We start from the raw sequence: 22,386 nt of genomic DNA on the forward strand, positions 1-22,386 counted from the left end.
ATCATTTCCCATTAATAACAAATACTGACGTGCTAGAACACACAAGAAGCAATGCAGGAAATTAGTACCTAATTTTAAAGTTAGCAGTCAAAAACATACTTACAAACACTGACTACAAAGCAGAAGACCATATCAGGTGCAACACAAACCTCATGCTATGGTCTCTTTTGCATCCCAATAATGACGCCAGATCCAGCAAGCTCTCCATGTCCTGTGTGGACAGGTAACAGGAATTTTGTCTCATGTTGCAGAAGTTCCTCCGGACATCCTCTCTCTGCAGACTGTGGAGGACGTATTGCACCTGGAGCATCAAGCTCAGATGTTTCCTCTCTTCTTCAATCCTCATCACCTTCTCTTGTCGAGCAACTTTGCGCTGAGCCTTCAACAACTATGCAGAAATCAGAAGAGCCAGTGAAATATGCAGAACCGTTTATTTTCACTCAGTACTTTACAAATGCATGAACCTTACATCTTGCGTGAGGGCACCAATGGTCTTCTGGAGCTCTTTGGCAAACTTAAGATTGTGGTTCACCTCCTCGTACTTCCCCACAGCTTCCTACAGCATTAGCACACATCAGTCATATTAAAACAAGCCCCATTTCCCAAGATGCGACACATAAAATGAAGAGTGATTACCAGTTGGTCTTGATTAAGTTTGTCCCCCTTCTTCAGCCTTTCACTGTAGCTTTCCAGTTTCAGCTGCAAGAAGAAAAAAGTAGCTTTGTTTTGCAAACATGGACAGGACTGAAGCACATTAGGTGCTGTATGAGTAAAGCAAAACAACCCATTCCATCTGAATACTGTTCATGCTATTTCGGCCTAAACGACAGAATAAAGGCACCTTCTTTTTCTCAATGTTACGGATCTTGTGCTTGAGGCAGATGAGGCCGTCCTCAATGTATTTCTCGTAGTCGTAGTAGGTGGTCGTGGTGGGGCTAAGGGTGAACTGGAGGGCGGTAAGCACTCGAGGGGACTCTGATTTAGGGCTGCCCTGGCCATCCTCCTTCTCCACGGTCAACTCTGACGGAGTCAACGTCTCTATAGTCCGAGATGGTGACAGCTGAACCATGATCTTAGTCTCTCTGAAGCAGAGGGAAATGAACAGAAAGGTCACACTATTTATTATGGAAATAAAAAGACAGACGTTTATAACCATACTCGGAATGAGAAACTATTATGTATTGTGGAGTAACACATAGTATATACTTTATATTGCCTAATTTATAAAAACAACACAAAAGTCAATCACAGTGGTCATGAACTTTACACTGACACCTATTGGTGTGGATGCAGCATCACGCAATCTTAAAACTACTATGATAGATACTATTACAAGTTTTTATTAATAGTAACATTTCACTTTATTTACATTTTGATTGTTACATTTTTTTGCAATTTTGTTTTGTGCTTGTCATTTTAATTAAGTTGTCAGATTTGATAATGTCAGATTTTATTGACTTTATATCAGTACATCAAGTTAAACGAAGTAAACATGACAGATGTTTAATATGCATGTTTCATTTTTTTTTTTTAATCAGCTAACATATTTGAATTAATGTTTTTATGGTTTTAGTTAATTATATAGGCCTAACTTTTCCCCCCCAAAAAAAAAAACTCCTTTTGAGGTCATATAGGTTTGACAACGTATGTGTGAATAAATGACAGGATTCAATTTTTTTAACCCTTAATACATTTTTCAATTAGACTTTCCCCTACATTTAGTTCTTTCTTCACTTTGTACTTAAATTCTACTTCAAAATGTACTTTTTAAATGTCTGCGATACATAAATAAACTTGCTTTACCTTAAAGTTAAAAACATTTAATGTATTAGACTATCCTGGTTCATCATGCTAGGAGTTCAGTCATTCAGTGACAATAAATATTGAAATAGAAATCTCAGCACACATATATTGGAAAGTTATACACACACAAAAAAATTATATATATATATATATATACATATAACAGCCTGCATGACGTATAATCATATGAGCTTAACTCTCTCCGTATGTCTGGACATTCGCCAGTGCTCACCATGACATGGCATTTACATACTGGAATAACAAATGCAACGTTAAAAAAGCGAATTATCCACGGAATTACTATCTAACATAAAAACCGTAGTCATTTCCTGTCAGCCATGTACAAATATCGTCTAATGCAATTCTGGCGTTCATAAACACCGATTATGCATCAAAGAGAACACCAAAACAAGCTATAATAACTTGCACTTGAAAAAGAGCAGATAGAGTAGTGCAAAAATGCAACTTTTAAAGCCATTATCCGACACGAGTTTGACGCTTTCCAGAATAATCCTGTCCAAACAGCATCGACGGGGTGCCACCACCCAAATCCACGAGCAGAGAACGCAAATAAATTGCTGGAGGACGAATAAAGCCACAGATGCATGTGACAACATAACGCACATGTGTAACGAGCAAAGCATCCGCAGATATCTCACCGACCTCATGCGTCTCTGCCGGTGAGTGTGTGTGTTTGTTTGCTTCGTTCTCAGATCGTTAGGATGACTTAGGTGGGAAGGCTGCTCATTTAAATGCAAATGAGGTAGCCTTTCGGTGAGCTGGTGGAAAGACGATATAAAGCGGTGGGGAAACAGCGAAGACAGACCGCAGCCGCCTCGCACCTTTTTATGTCCTCAGAGCAGAGGAAACCCGTCAGCTGGCGGAGCAATCATGACGTCACAGCCAAACACAGGACAGTCCCCGCGCGCAGCCTCAGCACGCGCACACCCATCCACCCACAGCTCCTATCTATCTATCGATCTTATATTTACTTTACAAATAATATATAGGCTACAAATAATTATTTCAGAATGGGTAACAGGGATGAATAAGTAGCCTACTGTAACAGGGTTGTGCATTTAGTTTGTTATTCAGAAGGGGCTGACAAATTTGGAACCAAATACTGGTTTGTAGTTATTGATAAATATGTAACAGGGTTGAATGACTGAACTTGATGCATGCAGTTTACAATACAATTTGTGTAAAAACTGAGAAAATTGAATAATTACGTGTCTTTCATGCTCCTCAAGGGGTGGAAATCTTGGTATCTTCTGGGTGTCACAATTTTTAAAACGGTCTCTTTTTTGGTATCATTTGTATCTTCATTTAAGGTGTTTACAAAAAGTAGTCAATGTGATTTTTATATATTAAAACAGAGCAGAACGTTTTAATTGTATTTTTTCATTAAATGCTGCATGCACTGCAAACCTCAAATTAGTATGTATGCCTATACATTTTTTTTGAGAAATGATGTGCTTACGTTTAAAACAAGAACAAATATCTGCCAATATAGTCAGAAAAATGTATATATTTTCCCTTTGAATTAAATGTATTTCTTTGAGCCCACTGATAGATATTTGTTCTTGTTTTATTCATAAACGTACTTCATTTTAATAAATTTTTTCATGTCCCCTTCAATGTTTACTTGGTCTTAAAAGTCTTACATTTACCTTCATAAAACCTAAAGAAAATGTTAATACAGATATTTTTGTGGAAACGTTTTTTCTGAACTGAAAAGTTCAGTAGAACAGCATTTGTTTGAAATAGAAATGTTTTGTAACATTATAAGAGTATTTACTGTTCAATTTAATATGTCCTTGCTAAATGAAAGTATTCATTGCTTTTCACTGTAGCCTATTTCATCAGTTCATTCCCTGGGAACTGAACCCACAACTTTGGTGTAGCAATACCAGCCACTTCTAGCTCGTTTTATTTTATTTGCTGGCATGACGTAACTATATGTTCCTGTAGCTCAAACAGTATCATGTCTCTAGCAATGCCAAGGTCATTGGTTCAATTCCCAGGGCATATTAGTAAAATATTAATCTGAATGCAATGCAAGTGGCTGCCAAATGCACGTTTACATCAATGCACATAACAAGTGTAACCACCACAAGTTACATTTATTGAGGAACAAGTAAAAAGTACAATATGTAAAAAAATACAAAACCTGCTTCATATATCTCTAGTATTGTGAATACAAAGTGCATAGCTACCATACATGCCTGAAGCACTACAAATAAAGGGCTAGTCTAAGAAAAGTATGTGGGCATTAGAAACCCTCAAACAAAAGTATAAAAATAATCAAATAGCTGTACTTAGCATCCACCGAAAAAGTCTGTTTTTACAGCTGTCTAGTCCTGAAGTTCTCCATGACGTTTAGTGAGTCTCGGCCGACAATATGTGATGTGTAAAAGCATTTTGAGTCCATATTGCAGTGTTGTTAGGACAGGTCAGTCCTATGACAAAATTGGATGAGACTTGAAAAGAAAAGACCACAAGACAAATAAATATGAAATAAATAAGACAAAAAAAAGTATTCTTAATAACCATTGTTCAGTCTTACACATCTTATATTTACAAATAACGCCGTCATAGAGATGACACGATAGGATGCTTCCCCTGAACGGATGTTACCACAAATACAGTGTCATCATGCTGTGATCTGGCATATTCACACTAAAGCCGCAAGCTGCCACCATCAAAATACCCATTTCAAAACCGAGCACATATGAAGTAAATTGCCCAGAAAGAGAATTAAAATGAATGTGCAATGGAGTGTTTTGTGTGAAACAAATGAGCTCTCTAGCGCCACCCCCTGGAATTAAACAGAAGTGTGTGTGCGTCAACGTAATTTGTACAATCCAAGACAGCCAAGGCCATCATAAACAATAAAATGATAAAGAAACAGGCAGGACAGACCTATTGGAACAAAAGGGAAACATCGGGATATATAGTATGAATACTCCTTATATATGAAAGCTTATTACAGATGATAATTTATAAAGAAAATGTACAAGCTGACATTGGTTTAGCCTTTCAGTATTGTCCCTGGAGAAAAAGCCAAAAGAAAAAAAACATATCAAACCAAAAAACAACCAAAACGATCAGACCATGTGCTCAATTCTTTCATGACAGTAAAAAAAAAAGTAGTATCTGTCATTGCGAAAACACTGTATTTACAAAAGGCAGAAAGCAAGAGAGAAAGGAGGTATATGAACACATGAATATAAGATTGCTGAATAAATAGCAAAGATCTTGGGCTTTTTGGCTTTGAATGAAACAAAATTGAAAATATCCAATTCTAAAAAAATAGCAGAATACAATTAAATCCCTGTAATAATTAAACAATGACATCTTAAGGTGTCATGTTGTAGTCAAAATCTGATTTCATTTTTGTTCTTTTCTTGTATTTATTTATCTACAAAAATATATTGGGACTGTCTCAAAATGTGCCCAAATTATTCTTAAATTATGCTGCAACATGGTTGCAAAACAAAATAAAAAGAAATAAAAATCTTCTTAAAAGGCCATGCAAAATTCATGCAGATATCATCTAGAGTAGACAATAGTTTCCTCCTTAGCGTTCATGCTCTTTTCCAAAAACCTTAAGTCAAATCTACACTTTTGGATATTTACATTAGTACACTGAATAAAAGAGTGTTGATAGCCAGGCATTATTTTTGGTTGGCCATGCCCAGTCTGCCTCAGCACCAGAGAAATGCTGTCTGGGGAAACGTTTGCGGTAAAACACTGAGTCGAGTTGAGTTTGTTGCCTATTAGAGGCTGAATACAGACAACCTGCACTGAAATCAGGGCTTAAAAGTGACAGTTCACCCTAAAATGAAAAATCGGTCATTTACTCACCTTCACATCATCATCTTTTACTTTTCTTACATTAAACACAAAAAAGCTCATTTTTCAAGAACATCCTGCATCTTTTCTGTATAGTAAAATGAAAGGGAACCGATGCAGTCAAGTTCCAAAAAGACAAAAAGCTCTGCAAAAATTTCTTAAAAGTAGTCCATATGACATAAACTTTGGTTTATCGCTACCATATGGCTATAAAAGACTTGGAACATAGCACACAGCTCAATTTTTAGATACTTTTAGGGTGCTTTTGTCATTTTGGACTTAACAGCCCTAGTCCCCATTCACTTCCATTATTACTGAATAAAGCTGCTAGACGTTCTTCAAAAACTCACTTTTTGTGTTCCACGAAAAAAAGATAGAAATTGAAAGAAGTTCGGAACAATATGAGGGTGAATGACAGAATAATGACATTTTTAAAAAATAAATAAATAGATTTTAGGTGAGCTGTCCCTTTAAATACAAATCAGAGCAGACCTTAAAGGGATAGTTCACCCAAAAATGAAAATTCTGTCATTAATTACTCATGTCGTTCCAAACCCGTAAGACCTGCGTTCATCTTCGGAACACAAATTAAGATATTGTTGATTAATTCTGAGAGCTCTCTGACCCTCCCATAGACAGCAAGGGTACTACCACGATCAACGTCCAGAAACGTAGCAAGGAGATCGGTAAAATAATCCATGTTACATCAGGGGTTCAACTGTAATATTACAAAGCTACGAGAATACCTTTTGTGCGCAAAAGAAAAAAAAAAAAACGACTTTATTCAACTATTTGTCTCCTCCGCGTCACCCTAGCGCAATTTTGGAGTATCCACTGAACGCAAACAGTGTATGTTGTTCTGTGTCAGCCGCACCACACGGAACAACATATGTTTGAGTTCAGTGGATACTCTCCAAAATGGCGCTAGGGTGACGCAGAGGAGACGAATTGTTGAATAAAGTCATTATTTTTTTTCTTTTGCGCACAAAAGCAAAAACCCCTGATGTAACATGGATTATTTTACCGATCTCCTTGCTACGTTTCTGGACGTTGATCGTGGTAGTACCCTTGCTGTCTATGGGAGGGTCAGAGAGCTCTCAGAATTAATCAACAATATCTTAATTTGTGTTCCGAAGATGAACGGAGGTCTTACGGGTTTGGAACGACATGAGGGTGAGTAATTAATGACAGAATTTTCATGTTTGGGTGAACTATCCCTTTAAGAATAAAGACAAAGACAGAAAAAAATAAATATATAAAGGCAAAAGATATTCCCTAAATAATTGCTATATCCCAGCAAAAAGGTGGAACGTTATCTTCACTGAGCTAGAATTTAGCAAATGCTGCTTGCTGTATACTAAATTCTGTACACTAAGTGCAGAAAGACAGTCACCCCAGAGGAAGTGCACAATGGTGCTCAAAGGGCACAAAAGCGACAGCGTAGGATTGTGCTCACTGTCCAAGGCTATTCCCTACATTTCTATGCATGATGTATGTAGATCCAGCATTCTGTGTTTGAGCGGAATAGCAAAAAAGGAAACTCATTTTCTCTGGTCTACAAAAAAATCCTCATAGGAAATGGACTAGCGTGGTACCAGGCTCTGGAAAAGTTGCAAATGAAGCAAATGAAAGAGACACATTCTCAACAAGGAAGAAAGAAACAGGAAAAGACGAACAAGGATCCAGCTGCTCTTGAATCGAAGGCAATCTGAGAGAACGTCTTTGAGAGTGTCTGATGGGCTTCGACTCTCGAAGGCTTCCTAAGAATGCCAAGTCAGTACCCTGGGAATGTTGCATCACCATTCCTCTTCCACTTCCTGCTCCATTTTCAATTGGGGAGAGGAGTGCAGTTGAAGAATTTCTTGACTGCTCTGCACCTCCTCTTTCTCAAGGTCGCCATCTTCCTCTTCTTCCTCCTCTTCCTCTTCTTCTTCCTCCTGCTCTTGCACCTGTTTTTTCTGACAGCAGGGCTTGTAGAGATGAGGGTCGATCAAAACCTCCCCAAAGCGACCTTTGTAGATGATGCCACAACATACCCGCTGCCTAGAGAGATTTGTACATGAACTCGTTTCATTTAAAAACTGTTCATTATCATGTAAAATATAAGGTCAAACTCATAAATCAGGCTGATTCTGCAAAATAAATACCTTTTCCAGTATGTCAGGTCCAAGAAGGAAAAGACTGGAGAGCGGGCGGAGCCAGGAGTCAACTCAGAGTCAGAGCCTTCATCTGATTGGTTACTGTAGCTGGGCGACTGGGCGGGGCTGGCACTGGAGGTGGTGCTGTGAGCATCTGAATCTGTTAATGAAGACATTTTAGCAAATTATGTGAAAGATTATTGAATAAAGAATGTGTTAAAAAGCATTTCATGTTGTTTTGTAATTGAAATATGTGATTGTGTGCTCACTGTGTCTCTTCAGTTCCTTCTGAACTCTGCTGAGCTGGTTTGGTCTGATCCGTCTGGACAGAGATTTGACCTTCTTGGACTTCACTGTAGTTTTCAGACTGGGTCCCCCTCGGGCATCAACCACCTGATAACAATTCATAACAATAACAATCCTCAGACTGTGATGAAAATGTATCTGTTCATATACATACATATATATATATATATATATATAATTTTCATACAAGTTATATTAAATTAGTTATAAACAAAGCAATAAATACGTATTTTTCTGTTAAGGTATTATATGTTGGTATATATATTAATGTTGGTCATTATGGTGGTACTTGGAGAGCCAAATATTTTCTGAGGTGGTACTTGGCATAAAAAGTTTGAGAACCACTGATTTAGATCAACTACAATAGGTAGTAATACAGTGGGTCCAAACATTATTACATAATAATAATTATATTCAATAATTACTGATTATTTTTCATATCATATGAACTGCTTTCATTTGTAATCATTAGAATCTTACTAAATTGAAAGTAGTGACTACTACCATGTAATACTATGTAGCTCATTATTATTAATACTACTGCATCTGTTAAAATAAACATTTGTGCATGTATGAAATTGTTGAAATATGTGTTATTCTGAGGATGTGAGCTTCCCCAGCTGATTCTCAGTTCATCCAAAGGTTTCCTCCTCATCTACTTTAACATCTTCGGGAGCTGCAGTTCACTTGTTCACTAAGGGTGATTCTGTGTAAGGCCGCTTTGGAACAATGTGTATAGAAAACTGAATTGAAAAGACTTCAGTGTGATCAATAAGAGGCTGTGTGTGTATGCATGTGTGCATACTGGTTGGAGCTTGGAGAATTTGACAGAGCTTACATGATTCCAGTTCTTCTTGGAGTCGACAGGAAGCTTCTTCCAGCGTTTCACCAGCAGAACACAAGCATTGCAGATTTCACCAGAGCGAGTCTCACCTAAACTGTAGAAGTATCCCATTGTAATAAGATAATACATATGGAAATCATTGAAGTTCTCACATTACAAACAAACGACATTATTTCCTCCACATTACTCTAAAAGAAAAAGGATGCTTGACTAGAGATACATTATACAAATCCTGTACTCACTGTAATTAAACCAGACAGATGTTAATATCATGTTATTACAGAGGAACCACAAGCACATAATAGATACCCAACTCACCCAAAGCAGCTCTGAAAGTCTCTCTCATAGCGTTTGCTGTCAGTGAAACGAGAGCTGGAGGATTTTGCCCTGCAGATGCAGCATCCATCAAGGCTGCGGTACATCTTCGGCTTATGAAAGCCAAACATCTGTAACACATGGATAAGACAGAAGTAAAACAACTTTCTATTTGGTACTTCTGCTGATGCAATGATTTTACACGAGCTTTTAAACACAGCTGGAATTTCATTTGCAAAAAGTACCACAGCACCATAGTTACAAACAACTAAAGTTACTGGTATACATACATAATAGTTCTTTTTATTATCAAAGTTGAAAACCGTTTTTACCGTGATTTGTTTTTTCAGGATTCTTTTGTAAATGTATAAATGTTACTTTTGATCAATTTAATGAATATATGTATTACTTTTTTGTCTTACCCCAGAATTTTGAATGGTAGTGTATCACGGTTTCCACCAAAATATTAAGCAGCAAATATTAAGCTGTTTTCAATAATGATAATCATAAGAAATGTTTCCTTAAGCAACAAATCAGCATATCATTTCATTCAGCATATCATATCATCATAAATTCAGCTTTGCCATCACAGGAATAAATTACATTTTAAAATATACTAAAATTAAAAACAGTTCTTTTAAATTGTAATAATATTTAAGAATATTACTGTTTTTTCTGTATTTTTATAAAATAAATGCAGTCTTTGTAAGCATAAGAGACTTCTTTCAAAAACATTAAAAAAATCTTAATTATTCCAAACTTTTGACCAGTAGTATATGCATGTGTATATTACCTATATATACTGTAATAATAAAACATTTAATAATAATTGGTCAAGTCGTATAATTGGTCATAAGGAAATAATGGTTAAATTTACACAAATGAATATGAAAATATTATGACTTTTTTTCTGTTGTCTCATTTTTATCATAGTATTTTCGTAGGCTAATTGCTCTACATACATTTCATATATTTGTGCACACACATAAATTGTACATTTATATACAATAACAATAATACATTTATAACACGTACAATACCACGTATTAATAAATGTATTACTTAATAAATATTACATATATGACTATTAATAGATTATATTAGAGAGAGAGAGAGAGAGAGAGATGAAATATGGGTTATCAGTCATCATCGCGGCAGTGAGTGCTCGGTCTTATATAACCTCGGTGCTGATAGAGCCGGACACCGGCGGCCTCGCGCATCGACACTGATCGGTGACAGCAGCGGTGCCCTGGCGAGGCATCAAATTCATACATTATAACTGGGTCATCTGTCCGATGTCTATCTGAAGCCTTTGCATTTTCATTTTTAATTAAATATATGCATATTAATATTTAATCATATTTCTTACCATTTATATTATATTATCTCTCAAGTGCGCGAGTTGAACTGGCGCTTGACGCAATTCAAACATGGCAACGCGTTTGAGAGGAGGGGCAGAAAATTGGGGCAAGAAAGTAATGCGATGCCGTTACGGACACCGCGACCAAAAGTGCCATTAACACGTCTAAATGTGTCATCTAAAGTTATCCAGATAACATAATACAGACACTATCAATGTTTCGCGGCGTTTACATGTACACTCGTCGAACGCGCACTGCAGAGAAATGGTGCGTGTGTCCCGCCGTATTCACCGCCCACTATCTCGCGCGGAAGCATGGCGCGCCACACGGCATCTTTAAACAGACACATTCAGCATGTTTCCCCCGCAGTTTCACTGAAAACGACTCCTGCTCGACGCGAGCAACTAATTAACGCGCTTTCTTTGACGCCAGTGGTGCTCGGCGAAGAAATACTGGTGAATTTAATCGAACCGCTCGTCCGCTGCTCTTTGTTTTCCGCGCGACTCTGCGTCAGTGGCTCGTGCGACTCCATGCTTTGCGCTCGAGACTGTAAACACATGCTGTCCATGCAACAACTTCGCTCAAGAGCACCGAGCCTAACAAAACACGTATTCACATGTTTATTTTCTTAACGGGATAAATATAAGACTTTTAAACGGTCCAGCAGGATACTAAAATAAAATATCGATTTTATTAGCTCCACGTTTAAATGCGTCAGTGACACCGCCTCCGCCGCACATGAAATGAATCTTTAACAGTAGCACAGCTTTAATCGTTACATAAACGTTGAACTTGAGTTACTGAAGCATAAGTTTTGAAACGTTGATGAGCTTGTGAAAATGCGGGTTTGTTTTGAAGCACACCCACCAACAGCAGAGTAGAGACCACACGCAGTTCAATATCGCAAATTCAAAACTATAGAAACAGCAAAACTGGTTTTCAGTGCATTTTCAGTGCGTATAACACCAACTACACAAATATATGAGAATGCATGTTCACTGTTACAGTTTTTGCATCTAGTTCTCGGTTTTCAACCAGTACGCAAATGCAAATTGTTTATTTTCAAATGTAACATTGACCATTTCTGTCAAAACCCTCGTTTTTGGTTTACGTCTGTTCTGACAAGTTTAATAGAATCGATCAAATGAATCGATTCTGTTATCAAACACTTAACAGCGATCATCAGCAAAGGATGCGCTGTATGGGCAGCAGCCTCCTCAATTGTACTACACACTAAACTTATCGCACGCTTTTATACTCAAGCAAAAATGTGAAACAATTTCAGCAAGCTTCAAAAGTGATCTTACTGCTACATTTCTAATGAATGCGACAGCTTTCAGCCGGGCATCGCACTGTCACACAACTTCTTAAGGGGGCCTTTCAAAAAGGCGAATATAACCCCTTCTGAGCACACATAAACTGTTAAGTTACTCTTTAAAAAAGCCCTTTTTTCTTACCTCGACTTGAAGCAGTTAAAGTCAAATCACACAGCGAAATCCAAGAGTTGCAGGCGTTACTCATTTAACAATGCGCCACTCGTTACTGTCTCACTTTCTGTCTGAGTATAGTAAAATGTTTACGCATGCGCCGAGCTCCATCCACCATTTTCTGAATTTCTTCAATCAACCTCATTTGCATACGCGGCTGACGTTTGACTGCGTCTGCATTCTATTGCCCATAAAAGGAAGAGAAAATTACGCGGGAAACGTGGGCGGGTCCGGTTGCTAGGGCAGCAGCCAGTGCGCTGCGATCCCGGTGGGAGGAGTTACGCTCTACTACTACGAGAACAGCAGATGTCTGAACAAACGCAGCACTTCCTTCTCGCTCCGCGGCCGTCAGCCATGAGCACATGTCGCCAGCTCGGTCCTCGGTACTTCATCGCGAAAATAGTTCGAGAGAGCTGTTTTTGACGGCTCTGCAGAATAAATTAAATAGGCTGAAAGAGCTAAACGACATTAGAACTTGTAAATGTAACGTTTTTAACCAACATTTATATAGGGTTCGGGACAAAAACGTTTAATTCCCTCAAACAATCATATTTACAGGGAAAACTGGGAAGTGTACATTTAGTTTAGTTTATAGCTCCGTGTTTTTTCCCCCTCAAACTTTGCTATAATATTACTATATTTGTTTGCTAATTAGTTTAGAAAATTAGGCTACATGTGTACTTAAACTGTGTAAATTATTGTCAAATTAGCTGTTAGTGCTTTTGTTTCACCACTATATTGGATCATGGGATATATAGAAAACATGGACATTTAAAAATTAGTGCATGAATTTATTGTTAACTTTTATTTCAACTTCACATTTAATCAAATCTTTTTGTCTGAAATCACTACCCCTGATTTCATTTTATAGATAGGCTACTATTTGTTATACATATTTGAAAAATGGTAAAGATAGTAACACTAGCCCATAGGTAACAGCGAATTAAATGCACAGTAAACTGTCATTTGACATTCATTCGGAATCACAAATCAAATTAGGACGTAATTTCACTTTCTTACCTTTTTCTGTAAATGCTTTATATTTTTACACAGGATTACAGCTACTGTCATTTTAGGAGCTTGGTGCTTATCCACTCTCAAGGAAAAGGGTACAAAATCTGTTACTGAGGTAGTAAATTTTCAAAAGGTACTAATATGTGCAATTTAGGTACTAATAAGTAGACTAGGTAAAATGTAGCCTACTTTTAAGGATTTTAAGGTAGTAATATGCACCCTTTATAGCTAAACAAGGTACAAAATTGTACTTTTTAAAAAAAGGTACTGCCCCAGTGACGGATTTTGTGCCTTTTTTATGAATGAACGAACAAGCTAATTTGTAACTGGTTAAACTTTCATGTTGCAACACTCCCCAGTCTCCCCTAACATGAAATCTTCTACTATTAAAAAAAAACACTTATGAGACAGTGCAGAACATTTGCTTCACAGATGCCATCAGCATGTCCCTAAACTAAAAATAATGTTCCATGAAGAATGACTCTTCATAGAGGAATGTTCTCTAGGACCTGAGCGCTGTCCTGGAATACCATGCATGCCTACCGTGTGTTGAAATAATGTCCCGTCTGCACACACCGTTCACAAGATGACAAGAAGTTCAGAGAGGACACAAATATGGATGAACAGAGCAATTTTAATGAGTTGCTTCACAAATATAAACATGATGGAGGAACCCACTCATTTTTAGACAGGGAGCTTTTTATAATATGATCGATGTTTAGAAGCTTTCACACAGGGGAAAAAACAGACGGAATGAGGCAAGATCTAGAAGAGGAACTAATTCATTTACAGCAACAGTACTTCTCCAAGATCTAAAATATGTGGCATGCATCAGCACCGCAAACAAAGGGACAGTAGCTGCGGCTTCCTCATTCCTCCAGCGAGAGGATTCTCTGGGTTTTTAGCAACTTTTGGGGCCTAAAATAGTCAACTTTTACACAAGATGGACGTTCCATACTATACAAAGCCTGAAAGTAGATTTACTAAAATAAATAAATGATACAGTGTCAGCATACTGCATAAATCACCCCAAGATTGCGTCAATTCAAAATCAACCAGTGTCACAAAAGCATCATTCGAAAATAAATACATACAAATGATCGGAGTCATTATAAAAAGAAAAAAAGAAAATACACAGGTTGACGTGCTACACAGCTCTTAGATTAAATGCTGAGAGTCTTAAAAACCACAACTTAAGTAAAATGAAGAGATTCAAAGCTGTTATTCATCCTATAACATTTGTAATTTATATGTAATTACTACTTGATTTCTCTCAGCAGGGATTCCGGATTAAAACTGATGCATAAAAGAACAAACATAAAGGGTGGTTTAAGGACAATACTTATTCATTTCTAAGCAATGTGCAAGTACTGCAGTAATCAAACATGGATTTACAAAGTAATTGCTGCATTTAGACCTTCAATTAGTGGTAAATACTAGGGTTTACAATTTTATATTTTAAGCACCCCACAATTGTAATAATTAATATTTGAGAGATTTTAACTGTGACTATAAGTTTAATAACAAACTATCTGAAACGGGCTTGTTATTGCTTTATGATGATTTCCAGTGTTTCTTTCTTAAAAATAAAAAATTCAAACATGATACTGAAGTATCTAAGAATTAAGTTAATACTCATTGGCAAGATTAACACATCTTCCCAAATGTTAAGCCACACACGCACATTCCTATCACGCATATAAACATATCTTGTAACATACAACGATTCACATGTTGTTGGAATGTCCTTTTTCTCTGAAAATTCATTTGACAGGCTTTTAACCAGGAGAATGTTTCAAATTGACATCTTCAATTTCAGACTATCCAATATCAAGAATCTCTTTTCCAAACTAACAGCCAATCAGAACACCAATAGCATCGGTTTAAACACCCAAACATAAAATTCAGGTCATTATAAACACTTCATGCCTGAATTCCTCAAGTATAACAGTTTTGCCTGTCAAATGATGGTTATTGAATGTGTAATCTGTCAGTACTAAGACTCCTCTGTATCCTGACATACTTTGCAAAAAACAGTGCTTTCTAAAGCACTGCACATGATCTGAAGCAGAAATGTTAGCGGATTCGACTCGCACACAGATGTGCGCGGAAATGACCACAGGTCTGAAAGCAAAATCCACAGGAAAACAGTTTGTCTACTCAAAAAAAATCCATCAACGCTTTCAATTAGAAAGAACACAACTCCAAATACTGCTACAAAACACACTTCTGAGTTCATTTCTTTGGAGGAGCAGTCGTTTGAGATGCTTCGATAAGTCCTCAGTCCTTCCCTGGTCAGTGAACGCACAAGGCAGAGTACTTGTAGAGCCGCTTTGGCCCTGAGGGTGGCAGCAGATAGGGGGAGCAGTCTGAATTTGACCTCAGCATGTGGAGTTACAGCTCAACGCTTTTAGTTAGAGAGCTCTCCAGTGTGATGGGGAAGTCATGGAGCGTTTCCAGAACTGCGATGAGAGAGCTGACGGTGAGTTTGTCTCGCAGTAACGCGTTCTCCTCATACATGCGTGTGATGACGGGGCATTCGGCCAGTAGAGGGAGCCACTGCGGCAACAGTCGGTCTCTGTGAGAGTGGGAATACACGTACAGACAACTGTAAATACATTCTGTTTATTAAAAAACAAAATTAGTTTGCTTTAATGAGCATGTGTGTGTCCTTACCTCGCCCCGAGACAAACTAGCAGCTGGAACTTGCCATCCTTGCCAATGTTGCGTGGCATATTGTTAATGGCGTTGACGTATCGACAGAAAGATTCACAATTCAAACCTAGAGGCTCTGGTGTTTCTTGCAGGTCTCCAATCTGATCTGCATTCTCCATAAATTCTACTGTTCTCTCTGTACAACACACAGACATAGGAACTCCATTATATTATATTGCATTATATTATATTATATAAGCAACATATTTTATATATTTTAAGCAGCATAACAATATAATAGAAATAACTGTTTTGTATCACATACGAAATGATACTAAATGCTTAAAATGTCTCCATTTTAAAGTACTGTTGGAGGACAAAAGTGTTAATTAATTGTTATAAATAGTTTACTTCAAACATTAAAATATTTTATTTACAAATGTCTTTAATGAGGATAAAGCCCTATATAATGAGACCTTAAAATTATGAAGTTATTTAAAGTTATTTTACCCCCTCCAATACATAAATATATATAAATATAAATTGCTAAAAAGTGATAATAAAGACTTGTATTGTTAGGAAACATTTATATTTTAAATAAATGCTGCTCTTTTTAACTTTTTATTCATCAAAGAATCCTAAAAAAATGTATGATAGGTTCCAAAAAATATATTAAGCAGCACACACTGTTTCCAACACTGACGATAAATCAAAATATTAGAATTATTTCTAAAGGGTCATGTGACACTGAGGACTGTGATGAAAATTCTGCTTTGCATCACAAAAAATAAATTATATTAAAATAGAAAACTGTTATTTTAATTTGCAATATTTCACAATATTACTGTTTTTCAGCATTTTTGATCACATAAATGCAGCCTTGATGAGCATAAGAAACTCACCAAAAAATCTTACTGATCCCAAAGTTTAAAAAAAAAAAAAAAACAATTTCATAGAGTATCAGTTTTAAGCTTTAAACCACAGATATGAACGCAAACATGATCTATATGCGTTTTTCTTTTTCTCTTCTACTGTCACAGGGAAACATTTAATAAGCTAAGCTTACCATAGAAGTCCCACACAAAAACATTTTTCTGAAAAATTCGAGCCGAGCGGAATCCATGATGGAAGAACTGCTCCAGTGCCCACACAAGACCACCTTCTCCACACAGCAGGACTGTAAGACTGCCCCTCTAAAAGCACAGACAATCCTTTAGATTAAAAAAAGTTACAAGGACAACAAAAATGATAATAATCATGCGTGGGCATATCATACCTCTTTTTCTGGTTTGTGGAAATGCTTTATAATACTGTTGACTGCTTCACCGATGGATTCCTGTATCTGTACAGTTGTTGGTTCTGTAGAGAGAAGAATTGCACAAATTTAACACAAATATTAAAAAGATTTTACACCTAAAGAAATGAATATTTATTGACATTAATTATCATTAAAATAGTTTTGAATGTACATTCACAATAGAAGACGACAATCATACCCAGTAGCCTAATAAAAGCTGATTTATATACAAGGTGAGTACCATGTACTTCATTTCCGTAAATTCCATCATCAGACACTTGTTTAAAAAATTTAATTGTGGCTGACTACTAATAGAGCATTTCTACAATGTCACTGATAAACAATGTTATTTGTGCAATGCCACATTTTAACCACTAGGTGTCAGTGTAAGTCCAAGATGACCGCCAGCACAACAAATCAAATTACTGAGCACCTTTGAAATTTAAGCTGAACTTACTGTTTCCACGTCCTGTAAGTGATGTGATGCTGATTCGTCGGATCTGGGAAGGTGATCGCTGAAGGGGCGGAGTCTTAGACCCTCTTCCTCCATCATCATCGTTGCATGGCACTACAAATTCACCAATCAGAACTCGCTCAAGACTGCCATCATCCACACCCTTCCCCAGCCACCTGCCACACGGGAACCTGGAAAGGATAACGAGTAAATAACAAGAAAACCATAAAAGGAGCTGGATGAATGGCGAGAGACTAAAGTAGGCCGTACTTGTACGTGTGGCAAGTGATCTCATTGCGGACCATGACACAATCCACCAGCCACTTGGCAAGCAAGCCAGAATTATCATGACCCAGCTGCACTGTTGTCAACTTCCCGAGGTTCTGACACTGTAAGATACACATACAGAACAGATAAAGGCAACCATGTCAGAGGCTGTCTGAGAATAACCGAACAACCCATGTGAACTCATGTGAACGTGTACAATGCACTATTATGGTTGGTTTAGACCATAGTAAAGCCACGGCTCTAAAAACATTCAGAATTTGACTAACTCAAGTGTACAAACAGTGTCCAAAATGAACACTCTGTAAGCTCCAAATAAGAGTTAAAAACTAGCTAAATACAAAGTAAATGTACAAAATTTGGGATGCAAAAATCACAAGATTTAAAGCTAAACCAACAACCCAAAGGAGAAGAAGAGGAGATCTCTCTATGTAGAGAAGTAGAAAAATGGAGAGAGAGGGAGGAATAAAATGGAGGGATGTGCACCTAACCTTGAAGGCGATGGAGATGTGCGTGTGAGGCCTAAAGGCAGACTGCGAGAGGACACAGAATGAGTTAGAACATGATGGGTGATTGACAGCAAGACAAATGGCAGTGATTGGTTGTATGAGGTGGGATGTAAGAATAATATCTCCTTCCTCAAAGTTATAGATTCGTGGAAGTGCAAAAATAAAGAGGTTTTGATCACTAATGCATGAATCACCATTTCAGTTTGGGAAAAAAATAAATAATCTGGACATCAAGAGAATCATTTCAATAGAGAGGGAATGCAAAATATTTTTAAAGGCCAAAGCAAAGTAAATTTCACAACAGTTGTTGTGTGAATCTCAGAAAGAAATTATATTTTGCTTACAGAAAATTCGCATTTTACGAATACGCAAAAATGTCATTTAATCATTTTAATAATAATGTTAATAATTTAATAAAATATGTACAGAGATTATGTTTATATTCCTCAATTCTTATTATCTTACTGCTAAATTTAAATAAAAATTATTTAAATTGTAAACAATTTATACATTATGGTAGTATTTGTTCTATTGCCTTTAAGTTTTCCTTTTTAAATTTGTATTGCCAATTGAAATAAAAGTCACAGTATTACAGTATGTTGTATTTATTCCATTAAGCACAATAAAGAAAAAAATGTTTGGATGAATTATGGTAATGAGAAAAAAATACTTAAAATATTACTAAAAAGGCTCTAAATTTCTCTTTAAAGTGAAATGTGACATTGTTATCATGAGATTTATATATTTATATTTTTTTGTTCAGCTACATTTCTGTCATTTCCATAAATAGTTTCGATCTAACAGATGTTTCGAAAGACTTGCAAGCACACTCAATTCTGTGGATGGCAGGATGGATGATTGTCTCAGTCCCACAGGAAAACAAACTGTGACACTCAAAATAAACTAATGTATCAGTTTCAGGGCAGAACAGCTGGAGCGTGATGTCACAGCACTCACATCAAACGTCATTTCCAGAACGTTCTTCGTGATCTGCAGGATGCCGGAGTCGCCCAGCTCGCCGGACACACATAGCCAGGGGTTGGACGTGGTCATTGCGTTACTAAGCTTCTTGATGGGGATGATAACGGCCCTGTATGGAATCACTTAGGATGCAAAAAAAACAAATTGCATATAAACACAGCATTGTAAAAAAAAGACAGAAAAATAAATTCGTAATGAGTTAAAAATATATTCTAAGTTGCAATGCAACATCCTGTTTTGCAGCATAAATATGAATTTGTCATGCCTTGGTCAATCAATCAATCAATCAGTCACGCAGCATCAAATCAATATCAAGTGCCAGATATGCTGGATGAATACAGAAGCTGTTCCCTGCTGTTTTGTATGAGTGTTTGCATCAAATATATCACCAAATACTCAAGATTTAGAGGAACAAATGTAAAAAATGTAATATACATCAACTGACTATGTAGATACAGTCCTGATTTGCATATCTGTACATCTGTGTGTGTCTCTCTTTCTGTGGGACGTACTTATAGTGGTGAAGACGCTGGTAAAGCAGAAGTAGTCCACGGCATTCAGGCTCAGGAGATGAAAGAGAAACTGCTCTTTTTCCTCTTCGCAGCGCAAGAAGGCGTAACGCTTGTACAGCTTCCTGTGGGAACATCGCATACTTAATAACAGGTGCACTTACTTGAAACGGGTCAGCATGCGTGTGCTTGTTTGCGTCACTCACAAATTCTTTTGATGAGCATGATTTTTGGTGTGTATGTGGGAGTCTGAAAGCCTGCAGGTGTGTGTGTGTGTGTGTGTGTGAGTGTAGATGGGACTGTGGATGTGTGTTTAGTATTGCACGTACTTGGTTAAGGCCTGGTTAGACAGCAGCTGTTTGAGATGCTGGGAAAGAAGTTTTTTCTCCAGAGACAGACGGATCCAAGCACGTGCTCGACCTACATCGGTTTTAATCTCTCCCATGCTCTGGATGTGTCTGAGAAGTCGAAAGAGAGAGGATGATGAAGAAAGACAGAAAATCAAAAGCAATAATGCAATTCACTGTATGTGGGTTGAAGAGGCTGCAAGCAATGCAAATCAATCTCTTTTTTAAAAACATCATTGTCAACTGAATTATACAACCAAAACAATGTAATAAGCACTACGGTATACAATAATAACTGTCCTCAGGCAATAAACACACCTCATATCCTGTATGACTGATACACGTAATGCAGGAAGACCAACACTGGACTCTGGCTTCCGTTTTTCCTGGCCATTGGACACTGCGGAGCAAGAAACAAACAGTTTTAGCACTTAGAGCAGTTTCAGAAGAAAGAAAATCGCAATTTTAAATCCCTTCTTGAGGCACTGTTAGCCTGCTAGCATGCTTAGCATGTAGAAGTGTTAGGCCTGAAACATAGTCTAGACATACTGTATACATGAACACAAACTGTTCTAACGATGCAAACTGAATGCCAAATGCAATTTAAAACTCAATTCAAGTGTGTTTTGAAATTACTATAACAGTTATGAACATGAAAAATTAGCTTATATGTCTAAATTGCACTAAGCTATTTAAAGTTAGCTAAACATGTTTACAACTTAATTAGGCCTTGAACTTCCCCAAAACAATGAAAAACAAGCTTTAAGTCTAAAAAAAAAAAAAAACATTGTTTTTTTTGAGTACAAGTATATTTACACTTCAATATGATGCAGTAATGCTAAATGTTAGCATGACACTTGCAATCAGTATCAATCAAACAAAGCATGACAAGTACTTTATCAAATCCTACTTTAATCACTTTTTTAGATTTACACATGACAAATATATCACAAACAAGGTTTCGCATTTTGTTTTTACATATTTGAGTTCAGCTACCTGTGCTAGAGGCGCCAAATGACAATTTATGTTATGCGAGATGAACCTCAACTAAATGCAGCCCTACAGAAACTAACACCCCTGAAAGTCGTTCTATAACTTTTGAGTAGAGTTGTTTCTCGTCTTACAAACTCATATATATTTTACCTGGAGACTCTAACAGCTGTTCATTTTTCTCTTCTCTCGTCTGGTAGTGCACTAAATGAGACCACAGCGCAGACTTTCCCTATAAACCAAGATAACAGCACACAGTGATTCCCTGCGTTAGCTCGTATATGTTATAATGTGAAACGCATTTCCATTAGTGTGTCTCACCTGTTTGACCTGTAGGCCGTGGCTCCATATTCTCTCCAGCAGGTCACACAGACTAGCTATGAGTGTGTTCTCCTCCAGGCCGGTGATGTTCACCTCTCCATGTCCCAGTTCAACAGCCTCTCTGCCCATTTTCTCCACCAACATACGCTTGGTCTGAACATCCATTGATAAACAACATACCAGACATTTCAATCTTGATTGAGTCTAAGGTCTTTAATGCAGCAGACAAGTGGGTCAGACTAGTAATTATGCTTGTACTCAGAACCCGGTTCCCACACTTCTTGCCCAATACATTTCTATGACTTTTACATGACCTGTCCAGCGGTTCATGATTACTAAATATTAATATCATTACACGGAGATTGCTGGAGCAGATTTCCATTTGTATTGTACGTTAAGCATCAAGCTTTTAAATTAATAAATGCATGTGATTATACTACTTAGTTTACAACTGTCTCCAGTCAGACTCTCAACAGACTGATTGATGTTATGAACAGTGACTTGAATTAAATTCTACTCTACAAAAAATATCATGTCTAGCCGATGAACTATTTTAAAGCACAGAAATCATTTAATATTAAATATAAATTTCATATTGATAATGTCTGTGCTCTAAAATATTCTGCTGAGAGTCACCAGACAGACTTGCAACAGACAGATTGATGTTATTATGACAGTGGCTTGCATTAAATTCTACTCTACAAAGATGAATGTCTAGCCGATTAAAAATTTTAGAGCACAGACATTTTTAATATGAAATATAATTTCATATTAATAATCATTTTCATGATTGTATTAATTTATTTGACTTTTAGGGATTAAAATAAATAAATAATTAATAAGTAAATAAATAAATCATAATTTTCCACTTGATTGAATCAAGCAACTCTTAAAAAGTTTGGAGATGTACCACTA

At 36.9% G+C, this 22,386-nt stretch overlaps 3 protein-coding genes across 9 annotated transcripts in view; all 3 read right to left on the reverse strand.

Annotated features, from left to right (window-relative positions):
• Nucleotides 1–2,734, reverse strand: part of LOC107725657 (caprin-2-like) — a 12,619-nt gene extending 9,885 nt beyond the window's left edge. The window contains exons 1-5 of the mRNA XM_016535004.1: nucleotides 2,428–2,734; nucleotides 842–1,082; nucleotides 637–699; nucleotides 470–556; nucleotides 150–388 (exon numbers count right to left, since the gene is read on the reverse strand). Of these exons, the coding sequence (XP_016390490.1) occupies nucleotides 150–388; nucleotides 470–556; nucleotides 637–699; nucleotides 842–1,082; nucleotides 2,428–2,471 (674 nt within the window). The 5' untranslated portion in view covers nucleotides 2,472–2,734. The remainder of the gene's footprint in view (nucleotides 1–149; nucleotides 389–469; nucleotides 557–636; nucleotides 700–841; nucleotides 1,083–2,427) is intronic.
• A 4,127-nt stretch (nucleotides 2,735–6,861) lies between these two features.
• LOC107725569 (protein FAM60A-like) lies at nucleotides 6,862–12,241 on the reverse strand. 2 transcript variants are annotated; one of them, XM_016534861.1, is made up of 6 exons: nucleotides 12,080–12,241; nucleotides 9,265–9,392; nucleotides 8,941–9,040; nucleotides 8,066–8,189; nucleotides 7,806–7,956; nucleotides 6,862–7,701 (listed from the first exon to the last, which is right to left on the reverse strand). In XM_016534861.1, the coding sequence occupies exons 2-6, from the start codon at nucleotides 9,390–9,392 to the stop codon at nucleotides 7,455–7,457; spliced, it is 750 nt and encodes a 249-aa protein (XP_016390347.1). In that variant the 5' UTR covers nucleotides 12,080–12,241; the 3' UTR covers nucleotides 6,862–7,454. The 2 variants fall into 2 exon arrangements, with proteins under 2 accessions (XP_016390347.1, XP_016390348.1); XM_016534862.1 differs by lacking the exon at nucleotides 12,080–12,241 and adding an exon at nucleotides 10,224–10,248.
• A 1,873-nt stretch (nucleotides 12,242–14,114) lies between these two features.
• dennd5b (DENN/MADD domain containing 5B) overlaps nucleotides 14,115–22,386 on the reverse strand; it is a 38,533-nt gene continuing 30,261 nt past the window's right edge. For 4 of the 6 annotated variants that reach the window (XM_016534857.1, XM_016534858.1, XM_016534854.1 and 1 more), the window contains 13 exons: nucleotides 21,472–21,624; nucleotides 21,304–21,382; nucleotides 20,479–20,560; nucleotides 20,143–20,271; nucleotides 19,817–19,938; nucleotides 19,281–19,426; nucleotides 18,306–18,347; nucleotides 17,800–17,918; nucleotides 17,533–17,720; nucleotides 17,055–17,137; nucleotides 16,845–16,971; nucleotides 15,800–15,974; nucleotides 14,115–15,701 (listed from right to left, as the gene is read on the reverse strand). In XM_016534857.1, the coding sequence (XP_016390343.1) occupies nucleotides 15,518–15,701; nucleotides 15,800–15,974; nucleotides 16,845–16,971; nucleotides 17,055–17,137; nucleotides 17,533–17,720; nucleotides 17,800–17,918; nucleotides 18,306–18,347; nucleotides 19,281–19,426; nucleotides 19,817–19,938; nucleotides 20,143–20,271; nucleotides 20,479–20,560; nucleotides 21,304–21,382; nucleotides 21,472–21,624 (1,629 nt within the window). In that variant the 3' untranslated portion in view covers nucleotides 14,115–15,517. The remainder of the gene's footprint in view (nucleotides 15,702–15,799; nucleotides 15,975–16,844; nucleotides 16,972–17,054; nucleotides 17,138–17,532; nucleotides 17,721–17,799; nucleotides 17,919–18,305; nucleotides 18,348–19,280; nucleotides 19,427–19,816; nucleotides 19,939–20,142; nucleotides 20,272–20,478; nucleotides 20,561–21,303; nucleotides 21,383–21,471; nucleotides 21,625–22,386) is intronic. The other 2 variants (XM_016534859.1, XM_016534855.1) reach the window with 1 other exon arrangement.

This window comes from Sinocyclocheilus rhinocerous, unplaced genomic scaffold, assembly GCF_001515625.1.
Source record: "Sinocyclocheilus rhinocerous isolate Xijiao unplaced genomic scaffold, SAMN03320098_v1.1 scaffold153, whole genome shotgun sequence".
Taxonomy (NCBI): Eukaryota; Metazoa; Chordata; class Actinopteri; order Cypriniformes; family Cyprinidae; genus Sinocyclocheilus; species Sinocyclocheilus rhinocerous.

Coding starts and splice junctions, on each gene's coding strand:
- LOC107725569 (XM_016534861.1), bottom strand. CDS start 9,392: ATGTTTGGCTTTCATAAGCCGAAGATGTACCGCAGCCTTGATGGATGC. Junction 8,190..8,940: donor CCAAGAAGAACTGGAATCAT/GTAAGCTCTGTC, acceptor AATTGTTATCAG/GTGGTTGATGCCCGAGGGGG. Junction 7,957..8,065: donor GAAGGAACTGAAGAGACACA/GTGAGCACACAA, acceptor CTTCATTAACAG/ATTCAGATGCTCACAGCACC.